This window comes from Bombina bombina, chromosome 10, assembly GCF_027579735.1.
Source record: "Bombina bombina isolate aBomBom1 chromosome 10, aBomBom1.pri, whole genome shotgun sequence".
In the NCBI taxonomy this organism is placed as follows: Eukaryota; Metazoa; Chordata; class Amphibia; order Anura; family Bombinatoridae; genus Bombina; species Bombina bombina.
The window spans coordinates 57309694-57330868 of NC_069508.1; the positions used below are offsets into that span (position 1 = coordinate 57309694).

The window sequence follows — 21175 nt, forward strand, 5'->3', positions numbered from 1 at the left end:
TGGAACGCACGTACGGGCCACTGTTTAGAAAGATTTCGGCACCAAGTTTCATGATAGCTAAGGAGTTTACTGGATGATCAGTAAAATCATCACTGAAGGAAAACAAAATGAGTATCGAGGGGAGCCGATGTCATGATATATAAAAAAATATACCAGAATAATTTACATATGTAAATACAAGATAGGTAAAAAAATATATATATATATATATATGTTAAAAATGGCAAATATTTAATATTTGATGAGCACTTTAAGGGTATGAAGGTTGTAAGTTTTACATATATAATTAATTGAACAGACATTCTAAAGCAGTAATAGAATGTACAGTTTTTTAGAGAATGTTATTATTGCATGAATGTTTGTTGGTAATTCTGGCATAGATCATATGAGGCTCAACTGGTGCTACCAATAGCAGGTCACATGCCTTTATACTTGCGATATTAGAAGGAGATGATTGGCTGTGTAGTGATAACTTGCAAACTTGAGCTGTAAGAGGAAGATGATTGGCTGTGTAGTGATGATTTGATGATTTGGTAGCAGTAGCCCATACTTTCTATTAAAGTTTCAAAAACAATGTAGCAGCAGTATCTTATAGCTGTTTCCATGATGCCTATAAGACTGTTGTTGCCACTGTATTCGACTGTGTGATTGTGTTAGGTGTTGTATGAACATGGAAGTTGTACAAGGCCGATGAATAAAACTTTAAAATTATATTTAAATACAATTATTTTAAAAACAAAAACCAATAAAAACATAAAATACTCTAGATACATAACATATGCAGTACAATATAAATAAATGAATGCAAGAGAGTCTATTAATATAGCCCTAATTATTCCTATTTGTAATAATCCCCCTTCTCTAAATGTCTGTAAAACCTGTGCCAAAAAAGCTAATATGAAGTTCTCATTTGTAGGCTGGATTCAGAAGGAGGGGATGGTGCATGGTGTCCAGAAATTCCAGTAGACCCAGAAGAACTAACAGAGTTCCTACAAATTGACCTACGTGTTCTACACTTCATAACATTGGTAGGCACCCAAGGTCGTCATGCTGGAGGGCACGGCAACGAATTTGCCCAGATGTTTAAAATCAATTACAGTCGAGATGGTACTCGTTGGATCTCCTGGAAAAATCGACATGGGGGACAGGTAGGCCAGTAACATTTAATTGGTGATGAAACATAAAGTATACTGTCTCTTTTTATATTACAATCTTATTGTGTTAATAAGATTGTAATATAAAAAGGGACAGTATACTCCTGATTTTGTATTGTTTAAAAATATATATAATCCCTTTATTACCCATTCCCCAGTTTTGCATAATTAACACAGTTATATTAATATAATTTTTACCTCTGTGATGACCTTTTATCTAAGCCTCTGCATATTTCAGTTCTTTTGACAGACTTGCATTTTAGCCAATCAGTGTTGACTCATAAATAACTCCACTGGAGTGAACACAATGATATCTATATGGCACACATGAACTAACTCTCTCTAGCTATGGAAAACTGTCAAATGCAAGAGATAAGAGGCGGCCTTAGAGGGCTTATAAATTAACATATGAGCCTACCTACTGTAGGTTTAGCTTTCAACAAAGAATAGCAAAAGAACAAAGCAATTTTGATGATAAAAGTTAATTGGAAAGTTGTTTTAAATTGCATGTCCTATCTGAATCATGAAAGTTTAATTTTGAATAGACTGTCCCTTTAACACTGTTATGGAATATAACAGTTGACTACACACTGTGTCCCTAATTGACCTCAGCAAAGAAAATAAACTTAGGTTACAACATTGTGACGGCCATTGCTCTATGGACACTAAAACTTTACACTTATATATTAAATATTTAAACAAGATATAATTTAAAATAAAATACATCTGCATATTATTTTTAGCCTGTTTTGCTTTGAGTACACCAACTTTATCTAGCATTTATTGTGTGATAATGTCTTCTTAAGGTCTGTAACAAATTTCCCTTTATTTTCTTTAACGGGTGCATATTTTAAGTATGCATAGCCTCTTCCTACAGAATTTTGATTTAAGATAATTTTAACTGTAGGACCTATACACTCTATGGCCCATATTTATCAAGCTCCGTACGGAGCTTGAAGGGTCGTGTTTCTGGCGAGTCTTCAGACTTGCCAGAAACACAAGTTATGAAACAGCGGTCTAAAGACCGCTGCTCCATAACCCTGTCCGCCTGCTCTGAGCAGGCGGACAGGAATTGCCGGAAATCAACCCGATCGAGTACGATCGGGTTGATTGACACCTCCCTGCTGGCGGCCGCAGGTCAGCAGGGGGGGGGGGCGTTGCTCTTGTGAGCTGCTGGTGCAATGTTAAATGCGGAGAGCGTATTGCTCTCCGCATTTAGCGAGGTCTTGCGGACCTGATCCGCCTGTCGGATCAGGTCCGCAAGACCTTTGATAAATAGGGGCCCATAAGTGATCATCTTACACTGCTATACTCTTTAGCACACATTGGAAGACGTTATAGGCCATTGAACCACTTTAACTTTTACCTGACGTATCACATGACATTGTTTCACAGGTGTGTTTTTTTTGTTTTTTTTTCTTCCCTTCTTGTTTTCCTTGTTGGTAAAGTTATTATGTTTGCACATGTTTTGTGTTCTGTTCCGCAGGTAAGACTCTTCTTCCAACTAGACATATGTTTGAATCCCGGAAGTAATCTCTGTCAATTTTTAGGTCAAATATTTAACTGATATACCATAACTTCCTATATTAGATGATTAGGTAATTGATTTCCCCCCCAGGTGGAGACCTTCCCCCCCCCCATCTCGGATTAACTGAGCTTACTTCCATTCTGACCCCCACAGCACTTGGTCCACCATACAATTAGATACGCATAACGCTCAGTGCAACCCCACGTGCATTTTACATTTTTAACGCCCGCAACTCCCACCTCCCCATAATCCCATACCCCAACTCATTTTGAGCGGCTCTCGCCCGCTGATTTCCCCTCCCTACCCCATTTATAATTGTCGTTATAAATACATATTCACTATAGTGTAATAAAGGAAAAAGAGAAACAAATTGACTTAACTTAGGGCCTTTTAGCCTAGAATAAAAGATCTTTAGAGTCTGTTACTTCATTACAGTACACATCTTTGCTCGCATGCATGTTCACCTATTTTCTCTGTAAAAATGTATGACTGCTCTAGGTTATGTTATGTATCTTATATTATGTATTACACATGCCTGTCTATTTTTCCATCTATCCCAGTGTGGATATTTAAGATATCTCTGTGGAATTCCAACTTTCTCAATAAATTTTTTGTTCCAAAAATAAATAAATATTAAAGGTGACATCTTTGAAAAGGAATTCCCAGCGAGTGTTCTCTTATTTTTTTCTATAACGCTTTCTGCAGCACCCTGGGTTGTTGTAATTGGGAGTCTGGAGTGCTATCATACACCATTATATATATATATATATATATATATGTCAAATCTTTAAAATCACTATATTTTCTTTAAAAGTCTATATATATATATACTTTTAATGTTTTAATAACCTCCAGGCCATCTCCTTGTTAAAATATTTATTTTCTTAGTTTGATATTTGTGCCAAGAAACCATTATGAAATTAATATTCAACACAGGTTTTAGGACATTCTACATTTTTGCAGACCCTAGATGGGGAACAATTTAGTTTTGAAAAATGTAAAATCCACAATTTAAATGTATCTATATTAAAGTGGTGGTAAAGATGGATTAAAAAACATTGAAGTAAATAAATAATCCATGTAGCTGAACCCTATATTTATAATATTTTAAATCACTATAAAAACATAAAAATTTCAGCTGAACCATGACATTTTACAGCAGTGCGCACACGTGTTTCTGCTAGTCAATTAGATTGGATTTCAGCTGCAACTGCACATTCTAACTTATTATCCTCCTGCTTTTGCTTCTTCATGACATTACATTTTATCTTTTTTGTTTCTCTTTTGTTTCTTCCAGGTCCTTGATGGGAACGTCAATCCGTATGACATTGTTTTAAAAGACCTGGAACCACCAATAGTAGCCAGATTTCTACGCTTTATCCCAGTGACCGATCACTACATGAATGTTTGTCTTAGGGTGGAGTTGTATGGCTGTGTCTGGTTAGGTAAGTGTCTCTAAGCCATACATTCTACCTGTTCAAAAACAATGTGTTCCATTTGATACATCTAAAATAGGACTCTTTAAATAGTATTTTTTGTATTTACTTTGTTCTGATTTTATTTTTAAAGATGTTCCTTTACTAAGATATTTTTTTGTTTGGGTGTGTTAACAACCACCAATAAAGCAGTTACAAGTTCAAATATCAGCAAATGAGCAATCAGGCCTTGGGTTCCAGTTCCATTTCCTGTTAGTTTCAAAATTTAAATAAAGAGCTTAGTATTTAATATATTAGACCTATTTGTCCCTTTAACCATCTAATATGCACTTACAGTTACCAGCTGTACTTCCCAAAAATACCCGATGTACTGCAGGTGATCATGCACAGGTGGTAGGTGGTGGCACACTATAGCCTCTCCCAAAGCTCTTCTTTAGGCCCGAATGCAAATATATGTATTTATTTTTACAACTAAAAAGTCCTTTTATCCACTTGGTTGACAGTATCCATATTTGGCTGAGAGTAACTGACACAATTTTGTTTCAAAAAGTTGGAAAAACAGCACACCTACAGTATATCAAAGGGGCATCGAATCGCAGACTCGCCAAGTCTTCATCGTCAGCAATATCAGTAGATTCCAGCCTCCAATTTTAAGAAAAAAAAAAAAAAACTTTATTTTCTCATCACATGGACAAAGGAGACAAGTACATTTCAGGCCTGCACTAGGCCCTTAGTCATCTATCATATATGACTAAGGGCCTAGTGCAGGCCTGAAATGTTGTACTTTTCTCCTTGGTCCATGTGATGAGAAAAATAAGTTGTTGTTTTTTTAAATTGGAGGCTGGAATCTACTGTTTGATATTGTCAAGTAACTGACACAAAGCCAGGATTTTACATCTTTGACACTGGTGTTACCTTTATTAGCTACCACAAACACATCTAAATAAGTGTTTTACACTCTGTTTACTACAAATAACACATCAAAATGTGTTTTTTGAAATTGTAAAATGTATTTTTTTGGGGTTTTTTTAAACCTGTATGGCTGCAAGTAACACACAAAGTAGCAGCTGCATAATATCACTTCATTCTAGGGTCAAACTGGTCTTGGATAGAGGAACAGTACGACTGGTAATAAGCGCACTTGATGTTGAGAATTAGGGTAGACGATAACTGCATTATTATTGATGAAAAACTACTACAGGAAGAAACAAATCAATGCAATGTATAATATTTAATGAATGATGATTTCTTTTGTAGATGGATTGGTCTCTTACAATGGTCCATCAGGTCAGCAATTTACCTTGCCCGAAGGGCAGTTCATTTACTTGAATGATACCATCTATGATGGGGCAGTTGGCTATAGGTGAGTTTTCCATTCACTGTCTAATCTGCATTCTGATTTGGGTAATCCTATCAGGAAGTGCACTTATGGCATTGTTAATATTGTCTACTCTTCCAGACGCTCACATCTATACTACAATTCCAGTAGCCTATTTCAGTTCACCTATATAACACCTGCAAATTATAGTATTAAATAGTTTGAAAAGAAAAAGACATGTTTGGTACCAACCTGTTACTACTTTATTGTCAGCAGGTGAACAGATGAATCTAGAGGTATCATCACTTGTATTAACATGTTACTGCAGATACTTTACATGTATAGGCAAAAATAGCAGCTAAAAATGTGTATGATTGTACAAGATGGTACAGTATCTTGGTATATATTTATACATGTGACCTATTTTAAACCAAATATTCAAACCATTAACATATATAGCTATAAATGTATATAGCTATAGATCAGTAGTTTTCAAAGTGTTAGGTGGGCCTCCCCAGGGGGGTGCTAAAACATATAAGGGGAGGTGCGGGAGCAATTACACTATTTACTATTCTATGAAAACTATGAGGGTCAATTGACATTGGCAAAAGATAGAAAGGTTTTAAGAAACAATGAGACTTGCCATGTAGGTGGTATAAGGCAAAGGGAAGGATGTAGGTGACACAACGGCACTGAGGTCACACAGGCTCTGTATTACGTTTGTTGTCTTGATCAGTGACTTGCATTTAGCACAGGAGTAACAAAGTGCAAATTGAAACATGAGTGAAGCACTATTTTAGTTGAGCAGAACCAGCCATTGAGAGCTGTATGTGAGCCCTGGATTAGATTTAAATTCTCCAAATTAAAACTAAAAATAAATATTAAAATGTTAACATCTATTATGGCGGGGGGGCACTGACTTGTACATTTTAGAGGGAGGCCCACTGCCTAAGGGTCAGATTAAAATTTGAGTGCTATTTAACGCTCCCGCTTGAGTGTTAACTTCGCTTGATGGGGCATATTTATCAATGTGCGAGCGGACATGATACAAAGTAGCGTATCATGTTCGCTGCACATCGATAAATGCCGACAGCATACGCTGGCAGCATTTATCATTGCACCAGCAGTTCTTGTGAACTGCTGGTGCAATGCCGCCCTCCTGCAGCTTCGCGGCCAATCGGCCGCTAGCAGGGGGTGTCAATCAACCCAATCGTATTCGATCTGGTTGATTTCTGTCCGCGGCCTCAGAGCAGGAGGACAAGTTATGGAGAGCCTGAAAGCTCGCTGGAAAAAAGGGGGTTCAAGCTCCATACGGAGCTTGATAAATATGCCCCGATGTCATATTTTTTTTTCGCGACGGGTTGCGCTCGTACTACAAGATAAAAGTAAACAGTTTTCGTTTGCGCGCTAACCTGACGCACGTGAAATGCTGAACTTAGAATATCGCGCCTGCCATTACATATTCCCCATAGATGTCAATTGAGCAAAAAAAGTGGAGAAAAACATAACACCCCTTTCTCGTGCAAACCTGATCGCATATTCTCAAGTGCGCTAACCCGACATGAATATGAATAATTCAGATTCCAAAGTTCTTCACATACAAGAATATGTTATATTTATTCATAAATACATATATATATATATATATATATATATATAACAGGTAGCCCTCAGTTTACGCCGGGGTTAGGTTCCAGAAGGAATGGTTGTAAATCGAAACCGTTGTAAATTGAAACCCAGTTTATAATGTAAGTCAATGGGAAGTGAGGGAGATAGGTTCCAATCCCCTCTCAAAATTGTCATAAGTAACATCTAATACATTATTTTTAAAGCTTTGAAATGAAGACTTTAAATGCTAAACAGCATTATAAACCTAATAAAATAATCACACAACACAGTATATATAATTAAACTAAGTTAAATGAACAAAAACATTTGCTAAACAGCATTATAAACCTAATAAAATAATCACACAACACAGACTTAACTTGCATTTTTCTGCAAACAGTTCTTTCTATGCATTCCAATCTGGACTTATTTATAGACAGGAAGATCTTGTTCCTTTGAAATCTGCTCGATAGCTCAGGTCTGGTTAAACTGATTAATTTCAGCTTGCTTGGCTTTGCTGCAACACAAGCGGACAGCTCCACCTACTGGCTATTTTAATAAATGCACTGCTTCTCAATGCTTTTCAATAGCAGTCACATGACTGGAAAAAAAGGTTGTTATTCTGAAACGGTGTAAATTGAACCGTTGTAAAAACGAGGGCCACCTGTATATATATGATGGTATTTTAGTACAATCTATACCTCTATACTGTATATATATATATATTGAACTGAATGTAGCTCGCTCCTGCTACAAAACCAGAACAGGAGCGACCTACATTCAGTTCAATGGCGTGATCAGACGCGCTGTGATTAGACAGCGCGTCCGTGAAACGCTTTTGAAAACCAAGACCCGCTCAGAAGATCCTAGAGGAGACAAGGTAAGTGCGACTTTGAGAGCAAATATCTTGCAATGCTTTTTATTTAGAAAGCTGCCACTAAGATAATGTTATATAATTCTGCACTATGTAATATAGATAGGAATATATTTTTAATAAATATACAGATATATAGAAAAATATATTTAAAAAAAAGAACATTTTCTACTAAGTGAAGCACATAGGTATTTGAAGTATTCTTAACGAACCTTCGGCTTAAATGCAGTTAGCCTAGCTCACCTTTCAGTTAGAAATCTCTGGGGAAAAGGATTAAGCACAGTTGCGTTATCTGACTTTCATCTTAGTGCGCTAGTGCGTGCTAAATATTTACTTTTATCTTGTAATACCAGTGCAAACATACTAGCGCTACTGATTTACCTTGCATGCAGGAAGCACTAGAACTTCTAACTCATTTTACTATACGTAAATTTGAGGGGGGGGGGGAATCTTATTTGAAAAACTTTAACACCCCTCTTTTATAATATTTGGTAAACACATAACTAACTTCAGTAATCTAGATGTGGGTTTACTTGTTATTTTAATAAAAATACTTTTTTCTGTCCTTAATTAGTATGACAGAAGGTCTTGGTCAGTTAACGGACGGTGTCTCTGGGTTGGACGACTTCACATTGACCCATGAGTACCATATGTGGCCGGGTTATGATTACGTAGGATGGAGTAACGAAAGCTTCCCAAATGGCTACGTTGAAATCATGTTTGAATTTGACCGGATAAGAAATTTCACCACCATGAAGGTTTGTTATTAAGAAAACATCAATACAAATATAACATTTACTCTGAGTTTACATATCTGCTGTTAATTTTGAATCTAAAGTGATAGCTGCATCTGTTTTTCATTTGGTTTACATAGGTCATCAATGCCTTTAACAAGTGTATGAAAAATGGTGTCAGGTGATAAAAGAACATAAGCACTTTGGGGTACATTTACCATTGTGCGGACGAACATGATTCACTGTAGCGATAATGTCTGCAGCACATCGATAAATGGTGAACTGCTTGTGCAATGCCGCCCCCTGCAGATTTGCGGCCAATCAGCCGCTAGCAGGGGGTGTCAATCAACCCGATCGTATGTGATCAGGCTGATTGCTGTATGCCGCCTCAGAGGTGGCGTACGAGTTAAGGAGCAGCGGTCTTTAGACAACTGCTTCTTAACTCCTGTTTCCGGCGAGCCTGAAGGCTCGCGCAGAAACAGAGGCATTGGGGCCGATACAGAGCTTCTTAAATCGGCCCATTGAGATGGGCTAGATTATGAGTGGAGCGCATAATTGCGCTAATGTGAGTGCGATATTTGCGTTCCACTCAAATTACTAGTGCAAGCAAATGTGCACTGGTATTTGAGGTCAAGCACAATGCGAACGCGAGCTCACGTTCTCATTGCACTGAAGCTTTGCATTCCTTAGAGTAAGCTTCCGTAGGCTCCAATAGGAGCCTCACTCTCATGCCATGAGACATGGCATGAGAACCTAGCGCAGCGAAGGAGGTAAGTCATGCAATGATGGGCAAAAAATGTAAATATATATGTATATGAATATACACAGTTCCCATGGATCGCAATGTAAAGGCACTTTTCAGAGTTGTTTTTTTCTAACACCCCACGTTTGTAAACTTTAACCCTCTAAAACTGCTTGAGCGGTTATTTTAAAAAAAAAAGCTAATTTTTTTTTTTTATTACCAACACTACACTGAAATTTGGGGGCAATTGGGGGACATTTAGAAAATTAACCAGAGATGTGATCTAATTTTCAGAGTGAGCACGTGGTTGCAATAACCAGCCACTTGTTATGGCTGGTTATTTATTGTGCAACCGTAAACTGATTTACTAGTTTACCGGCGCATGATAAATTAGCGCTCCACTTGTAATCTAGCCCTAAATCGTATATATAAAAAAACTCTGCAATATACTTTTATTATTTATTTTGTCCCCTTTTCCTGACATTCCATTCTAAAATTGCAAGCTTTTCAGTACCTGTTAGAAATGAAAGTGCAGAACACTGATATATTCCACACAGCCATTGGCTGCACACTCTAGTGACCTATTTATAACTGTCCCTAATTGGCCACAGCAGAGAAGGTAACCTAAGTTACAACATGGCAGCTCCCATTGTTTTATAAACACTAAGAGCTAGATTTAACAAGCAGCGGATGCTGCTGTCTCCAGCCAAAGTTTCCAGCTCACCGGAAACTGAAGTTAAGAAGCAGCAGTCTTAAGACCACTGCTCCTTATCTTGTCCGCCACCTTTTTTGTGAAATGCTTGTGCAATGTTAAATGCCGACAGCGTATACTGTCAGGATTTAGGGATTTCGGGCGGACAATTCGCTACAGTGTTTAATAAATCTACCTTTTAAAGTTTACACTTATTTTGTAAATATTTAAACAGCTAATGAAACTTTAAAAAATACAACTTCATATTATTCTCAGACTAATCTTTTCTTTGAATACATCATTCTCTCTAGCATTTATTTAGGCCTAGATTTGGAGTTTGGCGGTAGCCGTGAAAACCAGCGTTAGAGGCTCCTAACGCTGGTTTTAGGCTACCGCCGGTATTTGGAGTCATTAAAAAAAGGGTCTAACGCTCACTTTTCAGCCGCGACTTTTCCATACCGCAGATCCCCTTACGTCAATTGCGTATCCTATCTTTTCAATGGGATCTTTCTAACTCCGGTATTTAGAGTCGTGTCTGAAGTGAGCGTTAAAAATCTAACGACAAAACTCCAGCCGCAGAAAAAAGTCAGGAGTTAAGAGCTTTCTGGGCTAACGCCGGTTCATAAAGCTCTTAACTACTGTGCTCTACAGTACACTAACACCCATAAACTACCTATGTACCCCTAAACTGAGGTCCCCCCACATCGCCGACACTCGATAAATTTTTTTAACCCCTAATCTGCCGACCACCACCTACGTTATCCTTATGTACCCCTAATCTGCTGCCCCTAACACCGCCGACCCCTATATTATATTTATTAACCCCTAACCTGCCCCCCACAACGTCGCAGCCAGCTACCTACAATAATTAACCCCTAATCTGCCGACCGCAAAGAGCCGCCACCTACATTATAGCTATGTACCCCTAATCTGCTGCCCCTAACACCGCCGACCCCTATATTATATTTATTAACCCCTAATCTGCCCCCCACAACGTCGCCGCTACCTACCTACACTTATTAACCCCTAATCTGCCGACCGCAAAGCGCCGCCACCTACGTTATCCTTATGTACCCCTAATCTGCTGCCCCTAACACCGCCGACCCCTATATTATATTTATTAACCCCTAACCTGCCCCCCACAACGTCGCAGCCAGCTACCTACAATAATTAACCCCTAATCTGCCGACCGGAGCTCACCGCTATTCTAATAAATGTTTTAACCCCTAAAGCTAATTCTAACCCTAACACCCCCCTAAGTTAAATATAATTTTATTCTAACGAAATAAATTAACTCTTATTAAATAACTTATTCCTATTTAAAACTAAATACTTACCTGTAAAATAAATCCTAATATAGCTACAATATAAATTATAATTACATTGTAGCTATTTTAGGATTAATATTTATTTTACAGGCAACTTTGTAATTATTTTAACCAGGTACAATAGCTATTAAATAGTTAAGAACTATTTAATAGTTACCTAGTTAAAATAAGTACAAAATTACCTGTAAAATAAATCCTAACCTAAGTTACAATTAAACCTAACACTATACTATCATTAAATTAATTAAATAAAATACCTACAATTAAACCTAACACTACACTATCAATAAATTAATTAAATACAATACCTACAAATAACTACAATGAAATAAACTAACTAAAGTACAAAAAATAAAAAAGAACTAAGTTACAAAAAATAAAAAAATATTTACAAACATAAGAAAAATATTACAACAATTTTAAACTAATTACACCTACTCTAAGCTCCCTAATAAAATAACAAAGCCCCCCAAAATAAAAAAATGCCCTACCCTATTCTAAATTACTAAAGTTCAAAGCTCTTTTACCTTACCAGCCCTGAACAGGGCCCTTTGTGGGGCATGCCCCAAGAAGTTCAGCTCTTTTGCCTGTAAAAAAAAACATACAATACCCCCCCCCCCAAAATTACAACCCACCACCCACATACCCCTAATCTAACCCAAACCCCCCTTAAATAAACCTAACACTAAGCCCCTGAAGATCTCCCTACCTTGAGTCGTCTTCACCCAGCCGAGCCAAATTCTTCATCCAAGCGGAGCAAGAAGAGGTCCTCCATCCGGTAGAAGTCTTCATCCAAGCGGTGCAGAAGAGGTCTTCCATCCGATTGAAGTCTTCATCCAAGCGGTATCTTCTATCGTCATCCATCCGGAGCGGAACATCCATCCTGGCCGACGACTGAACGACGAATGATGGTTCCTTTAAATGACGTCATCCAAGATGGCGTCCCTCGAATTCCGATTGGCTGATAGGATTCTATCAGCCAATCGGAATTAAGGTAGGAATATTCTGATTGGCTGATGGAATCATCCAATCAGAATCAAGTTCAATCCGATTGGCTGATCCAATCAGCCAATCAGATTGAGCTCGCATTCTATTGGCTGTTCCTATCAGCCAATAGAATGCGAGCTCAATCTGATTGGCTGATTGGATCAGCCAATCGGATTGAACTTGATTCTGATTGGCTGATTCCATCAGCCAATCAGAATATTCCTACCTTAATTCCGATTGGCTGATAGAATCCTATCAGCCAATCAGAATTCGAGGGACGCCATCTTGGATGAGGTCATTTAAAGGAACCGTCATTCGTCGTTCAGTCGTCGGCCAGGATGGATGTTCCGCGTCGGAGGTCTTCAGGATGCTGCCGCTCCGCTCCGGATGGATGACGATAGAAGATGCCGCTTGGATGAAGACTTCAATCGGATGGAAGACCTCTTCTGCACCGCTTGGATGAAGACTTCTACCGGATGGAGGACCTCTTCTTGCTCCGCTTGGATGAAGAATTTGGCTCGGCTGGGTGAAGACGACTCAAGGTAGGGAGATCTTCAGGGGCTTAGTGTTAGGTTTATTTAAGGGGGGTTTGGGTTAGATTAGGGGTATGTGGGTGGTGGGTTGTAATGTTGGGGGGGGTATTGTATGGTTTTTTTTACAGGCAAAAGAGCTGAACTTCTTGGGGCATGCCCCGCAAAGGGCCCTGTTCAGGGCTGGTAAGGTAAAAGAGCTTTGAACTTTAGTAATTTAGAATAGGGTAGGGCATTTTTTTATTTTGGGGGGCTTTGTTATTTTATTAGGGGGCTTAGAGTAGGTGTAATTAGTTTAAAATTGTTGTAATATTTTTCTTATGTTTGTAAATATTTTTTTATTTTTTGTAACTTAGTTCTTTTTTATTTTTTGTACTTTAGTTAGTTAATTTCATTGTATTTATTTGTAGGTATTGTATTTAATTAATTTATTGATAGTGTAGTGTTAGGTTTAATTGTAGGTAATTGTAGGTATTTTACTTAATTAATTTAATGATAGTATAGTGTTAGGTTAAATTGTAACTTAGGTTAGGATTTATTTTACAGGTAATTTTGTACTTATTTTAACTAGGTAACTATTAAATAGTTCTTAACTATTTAATAGCTATTGTACCTGGTTAAAATAATTACAAAGTTGCCTGTAAAATAAATATTAATCCTAAAATAGCTACAATGTAATTATAATTTATATTGTAGCTATATTAGGATTTATTTTACAGGTAAGTATTTAGTTTTAAATAGGAATAAGTTATTTAATAAGAGTTCATTTATTTCGTTAGAATAAAATTATATTTAACTTAGGGGGGTGTTAGGGTTAGAATTAGCTTTAGGGGTTAAAAAATTTATTAGAATAGCGGTGAGCTCCGGTCGGCAGATTAGGGATTAATTATTGTAGGTAGCTGGCGGCGACGCTGTGGGGGGCAGATTAGAGGTTAATAAATATAATATAGGGGTCGGCGGTATTAGGGGCAGCAGATTAGGGGTACATAGGGATAATGTAAGTAGCGGCGGTTTACGGAGCGGCAGATTAGGGGTTAATAATAATATGCAGGGGTCAGCGATAGCGGGGCGGCAGATTAGAGGTTAATAAGTGTAAGGTTAGGGGTGTTTAGACTCGGGGTACATGTTAGGGTGTTAGGTGCAGACGTAGGAAGTGTTTCCCCATAGGAAACAATGGGGCTGCGTTAGGAGCTGAACGCGGCTTTTTTGCAGGTGTTAGGTTTTTTTTCAGCTCAAACAGCCCCATTGTTTTCTATGGGGGAATCGTGCACGAGCACGTTTTTGAGGCTGGCCGCGTCCGTAAGAAACTCTGGTATCGAGAGTTGGAGTGGCGTTAAATATGCCTCTACGCTCCTTTTTTGGAGCCTAACGCAGCCATTCTGTGGACTCTCAATACCAGAGTTATTTTAAAGGTGCGGCCAGAAAAAAGCCAGCGTTAGCTACGCGGGTCGTTACCGACAAAACTCTAAATCTAGCCGTTAGTGTTTAATGTCTCTTTAAACAGCTGTATTAGATATACAAAATAATACACTTACAACAGCATATTTGGGAATTGCTATGAAATACAAAGTTATGACAAAAGTTTACAGCTAATCATTAAAAAAAAAATCATAAAATGTTATTCTCATGGAAAAATCAGAAGAAGTAACAGTGACCTTACTTTTTAATGAGTTTAAAGACTTTGCATCTCTTTTTTTTTATTGAAAAGTCTTGGGCAATAGAACAAAAGATTTTCTGGGTCATTTTACACCTACACTTAGACCCAACCTGTGGCATTCATAAAGACTCCATTGCCCCTATGAAGTATCTTAGCTCACAGTCGTGTCTCACTATTTTGAAGCTGACAAGATTGTCTACTTTTCTTTCTGCTTAGACAAGATTAAAGTGGATGAACAAATGATTGAATGGTTTGCATTTGCCTGAACCCACACTCAGTGGTGGTTATATAGTGGTGCTGGGGCTACTAAGCTCTTCCATTTATTACTTTAACAACCCCAAACGTAATGATATTACTTGCGATTCATTTTATTAAACATCCAATGCACTACCCAGGACATGGAGAGAGGTGGAGCAGGGTGAAGATTGATTTTAAAACAAAAGACAGGGACAAATAAAAAAGGTCCACCACCTTTAATATTTAAAGGGATAGTAAAGTCCAAATTAAACTTTCATGATTCAAATAGGGCATATAATTTTAAACAACGTTCTAATTAGACATGTGCGTTTCGTTTAGTTCTGAATCAAAATTCATACAAATTTGTCAAATTCGGAGCTTCGGATCGATTTGAATTTCCGAATTACCGTAGCACCGAAACCAACGAATAAATCCGAATTAGTTCGGATCGATTCGTTACATTCGGATGGCCATGGACTAATCACAATTACACTAGTATTGTACAGTATATTAGGTTATATCGCTCTGCTATGGGTTACACCTAATATTACAGTACATAATACTAGTCTAATACACAGCACATCCCACCTAACACATACCGAACTTCCGAATTTACGAATTGAATCCGAACCGAATACATCCAAATTTATTAGAATCAGAAACGAATACATTCGAATGTATCCGAATTTGAATCGATCCGAAAACGAAATTCGAAAACATCCGAATCAAACTGAAACAAAACAAATTTTTCCGCCGCGCACAAGTCTAGTTCTAATTTACATTTATCATGAAATTTGCTTTGTTATCTTGTTATTCTTGGTTGAAAGCTAAACCTAGGTAGGTTCATATGCTAATTTCTGAGCCCTTGAAGGCCGCCTCTGCATTTGACAGTTTTTCACAGCTAGAGGATGTTAGTTCATGTGTTTCATATAGATAACACTGTGCTCATGCACGTGAAGTTATTTAAGAGTCAGTACTAATTGCCTGAAATGCAAGTTTGTCAAAAGATCTGAGATGAGGAGGCAGTCGGCTGAAGCTTAGATACAAGGTAATCACAGAGGTAGAAAGTATATTAATATAACTGTGTTGGTCATGCACAACTGTGGAATGAGTAATAAAGGGATTATCTATCTTTTTAAACAATAACATTTTTGGTGTTTACTATCACTTTAATATTGCGCAACATTGGTATTTAGACACTTGGCCACTTTGGTTGGCACTAAAATCAGATAAAATAGTGCAGGAGCGCTAAAAAAGCTCTAAGGGTAGTATGGAGAACAATACAATAAACTCTACATATGTAAAAATCTAATTTATTTTATAAAATATACACATGACATATGGGACGTCTCCCTGAAGATATTCCTACTTAAAATATTTAACAAGCTTGTTTAAAAACAGTATCAATTTCTTAAAAGCGTGTGTTATACAGACAAAAATATGCAAACCTTGTGGTTAAATCAGTTTATAGCTTTCTAAGGGTCTCAAATCTTAAATGCACATGCTATATAGACAAAGTATATTTTAAAAAACTTCTAAGCTATAGCAGTTATTAGCTGTTCCACCTTAAAACGAAACTCCAGAATTTAGCCAGAAATCCAAAAATGCTCTACGACGTAAATATAAATATAAATATACTTTGTCTATATAAAATATACTTTGTTTATATAGCATGTGCATTTAAGATTTGATACCCTTAGAAAGCTATAAACTGATTTAACCACAGGGTTTGCATATTTTTGTCTGTATAACACACGCTTTTAAGAAATTGATACGGTTTTTAAACAAGCTTGTTAAATATTTTAAGTAGGAATATCTTCAGGGAGACATCCCATATGTCATGTGTATATTTTATAAAATAAATTAGATTTTTACATATGTAGAGTTTATTGTATTGTTCTCCATACTACCCTTAGAGCTTTTGTAGCGCTCCTGCACTATTTTATCTGATTTTAGTTTCTATATTTATTGGTAATTTTAGGGAAGATTGCTTAGGGGTTACCTATTGGGTGCTGTACTTAGTATTTTTAAGATACACTTTTGTTGGCACCCATGACTTCTTCTATGGCCTAGAACCACTGCATGTTCAAACTACAACTAGGGTGTACCATAATATTTAAGCAGTGCTGTGTTTTTATTATTTTGAAGAATCTTGTGTTTGCATATTACAGGTTCACTGCAACAACATGTTTGCAAAGGGAGTAAAGATCTTTAAGGAGGTTCAGTGTTTCTTCCGTTCTGAGGCCAACGAGTGGGAAGCAAACTCAGTCTCCTCCATTTTGATTTTGGATGATGTCAACCCCAGTGCTCGCTTTGTAACTGTGCAACTTCACAATCGAATGGCACGCGCCATCAAGTGCCAGTATTACTTTGCTGATACGTGGATGATGTTTAGTGAGATCACCTTTCAGTCTGGTAAGGAGTCCACTTAAAAATCAAAGGTTTTATTGAGTAGAACAGTCTTAAACATTGTAGCAAAAAGAAAGGTAAGTCAGCAAAAAAAAAAAAAAAAAGAATAAGTTGCAAAAGAAAACATAATAAATATATAAATAAATATTCAGGATAAACATACATAAAAGTTTGGAATTATGTTTTGACGGTAGAAGCAAATTACTTTAAAAATATTTTACAATTATTGCTATAATCATATATTTATTATATATTTAGGATACAGAATGATTCTTAGTAAACAGAAATAACATAAAATCCAAATAAACGAAACATATTGAATCATTTAGCCTAGAGGGATTATCAGAACAGCAGGTCATGCCTTTTAGCTTTACCGTTATAAAATATGTTTTTAAGCTTTCAGTAATATTTTTAAAAAAAAGTTACTTAATGTAATACATGATTATTATTGTTATCACAATTATTTTTTTGTACTTATACATTACAAGCATGTTTAAACTCTAAAAAACACATTACCAGTCATAGCTACATCCAAATTTGGATACCTGCAAAGAACAAATCATTATCAAATGAATTGTGTTACGTTTACTATTAAAGTGTTGACTGTAAGATGCTGCTATAACAAATGACAACATTTAGCAGTCATGTACTATGGCACTAAAGGGGTTAAAGTAATGGAAAATCCTAGCATTTTTGAAACACTAGTATTTATCAGAGCTATAAATAAAGAGGACTTTCAGTCATGAAGTATAAAAAACTTCATGCTGACAGTTCCTTTATTTGCAGCAAGGATAGCAAAATGCTATTTTTTTCAATGAGATGACATTTCCACCTCTAAGCCAATAGCCGCGCTTGCCCTTTGGCATTATGCCAGATGGCTAGCACGCTGTTGGCTAAGAGATGGAAACATCTCTTCATTGAAGGAATAGCGTTTTGCCGTGGGCGGCCTGAGGAGCTCAGCTCGGCATAAACACATTGCAAATAAAGAGATTTTTAAGCATGAAGTTTTTTATTTATAGCACTGGTAAATCTGGTTAGAATAGTGGTTGTGAATGAACCAGCCATGGTTTGAGGCTGCACACTGAAGCAGTGAGGAGCAGTGATAAAGTACTCTCCACCCTATACTTCAATAGGTTGTGTTACTCTTCAGAGTGACAGGATGTGACAATAGTGGCAGATATAAGGGTACATTTATCTGCAGAGTTATGGTTTGTATTTTTACCATCTGTCAATGTTTTTCTGTTTCAATAGATGCTGCTATGTACAACAATTCAATGAGTCCTCCACAGTCAGCTAGTGTCCCAACCACATATGGTATGTACAACTGCAATAAAATACTTTGGCCCCTTTTCCAAGTTTGATAAGAGGTTGACCCCACTTGATGAGGAAGCACTGAGGAATAAATGACCTCATAACAAATTGAATTAGGACTCTCCCAAACAAAAAAACATCACAGCATGGTAAACAGATACACCTAACTTGTGGATGTGGAATCTGCAAATAGGGCAGGTTGGATACAAACAAATGTACAACACTTATTTGATAGCCAATTATTACATTTGAATTGTGGCCTTTAAATTGGTCTTTTGATAAAGCAATTTGTGCTTCCAATTTGCATTCATTTTTTTGTGTCATTTTTTTTTCATTACAATTTTATACTTCAAAACTGCTGTTAGGGCAGTTGGTTATTGGAAAGGAAATTGAAGGCAGAAAATAAATTGGTTGAGCTAATAAAGCACCTTGAAAGGAATAAAGTGGTGATTTAAGTATTGCAAGCATTACAAATGTTAACATTGTTAGAAAAGAAATTGTACCAAGGACATACATGTTTGAAATCTAGTAAGTATTGCTTATCTTATCTCCTTTGCTGTGGTCATTTAGAAACATATATAAATTAGCTTGTTTATCGGTTAAGCAATCACTTTATAGAATGTCATAAGGACAAGGTTCTGGATCCTGCAAAATATACTCCAGTCTCGATGGCCTCTATTTATCAAGCTGTAAACCGCAAATATGCAGGAATTCCGCAGCGTATTTGCGGCGAGCCTGATTCGCCTTAGTTATCAAAGGCTAGAGACCGGCAAAAGTAGAATTTAGTGACGTAACATACGATTCGCCTGTCTCAGTCCGACACAGATCGATGGTTACGTCACTCCAGATGTTCTGAACGCAACTTCGGCACAATCTGACTACTTTTGGAAGTTATCAAGATCCTACCAGGTACGCTCGCCACTATTCCGGCCCAGCGTACCTGGTTTTCAATCTGCCGCCCTGGAGGCAGCGGATGCCATAGGAATCAATGGGAGTCTGACAGCAGCGAAAGCTTATGTTCGCTGCTGCCTGATATCCCATTGATTCCTATGGAAAAAGTCTACACCTAACACTATAACATGTACCCCGAGTCTAAACACCCCTAATCTGCCCCCCTACACCGCCGCCACCTACATTATACTTATTAACCCCTAAACAGCCGCTCCTGGACCCCGCCGCAACTATAATAAATATATTAACCCCTAAACCGCCGCTCCCGGACCCCGCCGCCACCTACATTATACCTATTAACCCCAAATCTGCCGCCCCCTATACCACCGCCACCTACATAAAGTTTTCAACCCCTATCCTGCTAATCCCGGACCCCGCCACAACTAAATAAATTGTTTAACCCCTAAACCGCTGCTCCCGGAGCTCACCGCCACCTACATTATATTTATTAACCCCTATCCTACCCCCCTACACAGCCGCCACTATAATAAAGTTATTAACCCCTAAACTAACCCTAACACCCCCTAACTTAAATATAATTTAAATAAATCTAAATAAATATTACTATTATTAACTAAATTATTCCTATTTAAAACTAAATACTTACCTATAAAATAAACCCTAAGGCCTAGATTTAGAGTTCGGCGGTAGCCGTCAAAACCAGCGTTAGAGGCTCCTAACGCTGGTTTTGGGCGCCCGCTGGTATTTGGAGTCAGTGATTAAAGGGTCTAACGCTCACTTTACAGCCGCGACTTTTCCATACCGCAGATCCCCCTACGCCATTTGCGTAGCCTATCTTTTCAATGGGATCTTCCTAACGCCGGTATTTAGAGTCGTTTCTGCAGTGAGCGTTAGAGCTCTAACGACAAGATTCCAGCCGCCTGAAAATAGCAGGAGTTAAGAGCTTTCTGGCTAACGCCGGTTTATAAAGCTCTTAACTACTGTACCCTAAAGTACACTAACACCCATAAACTACCTATGTACCCCTAAACCGAGGTCCCCCCACATCGCCGCCACTCGATTAAAAATTTTAACCCCTAATCTGCCGACCGCCACTTACGTTATACTTATGTACCCCTAATCTGCTGCCCCTAACACCGCCGACCCCTGTATTATATCTATTAACCCCTAACTTGCCCCCCACAACGTCGCCGCAAGCTACTTAAAATAATTAACCCCTAATCTTCCGACCGCAAATCGCCGCCACCTACGTTATCCCTATGTACCCCTAATCTGCTACCCCTAACATCGCCGACCCCTATGTTATATTTATTAACCCCTAATCTGCCCCCCACAACGTCGCCGACACCTACCTACACTTATTAACCCCTAATCTGCCGAGCGGACCTGAGCGCTACTATAATAAAGTTATTAACCCCTAATCCGCCTCACTAACCCTATCATAAATAGTATTAACCCCTAATCTGCCCTCCCTAACATCGCCGACACCTACCTTCAATTATTAACCCCTAATCTGCCGACCGGAGCTCACCGCTATTCTAATAAATGTATTAACCCCTAAAGCTAAGTCTAACCCTAACACTAACACCCCCCTAAGTTAAATATAATTTTTATCTAACAAAATAAATTAACTCTTATTAAATAAATAATTCCTATTTAAAGCTAAATACTTACCTGTAAAATAAATCCTAATATAGCTACAATATAATTTATAATTAT

At 37.6% G+C, this 21175-nt stretch overlaps 1 protein-coding gene across 2 annotated transcripts in view; it reads left to right on the forward strand.

Annotated features, from left to right (window-relative positions):
• The window catches only part of DDR2 (discoidin domain receptor tyrosine kinase 2), a 228395-nt gene that overhangs the window by 151886 nt on the left and 55334 nt on the right, over nt 1-21175 (forward strand). The window contains exons 4-9 of one of the 2 annotated variants that reach the window (XM_053694077.1): nt 917-1148; nt 3980-4127; nt 5376-5481; nt 8493-8676; nt 16996-17239; nt 18485-18547. In XM_053694077.1, coding sequence (XP_053550052.1) covers nt 917-1148; nt 3980-4127; nt 5376-5481; nt 8493-8676; nt 16996-17239; nt 18485-18547 — 977 coding nt within the window. The remainder of the gene's footprint in view (nt 1-916; nt 1149-3979; nt 4128-5375; nt 5482-8492; nt 8677-16995; nt 17240-18484; nt 18548-21175) is intronic. The other variant, XM_053694078.1, reaches the window with a different exon arrangement.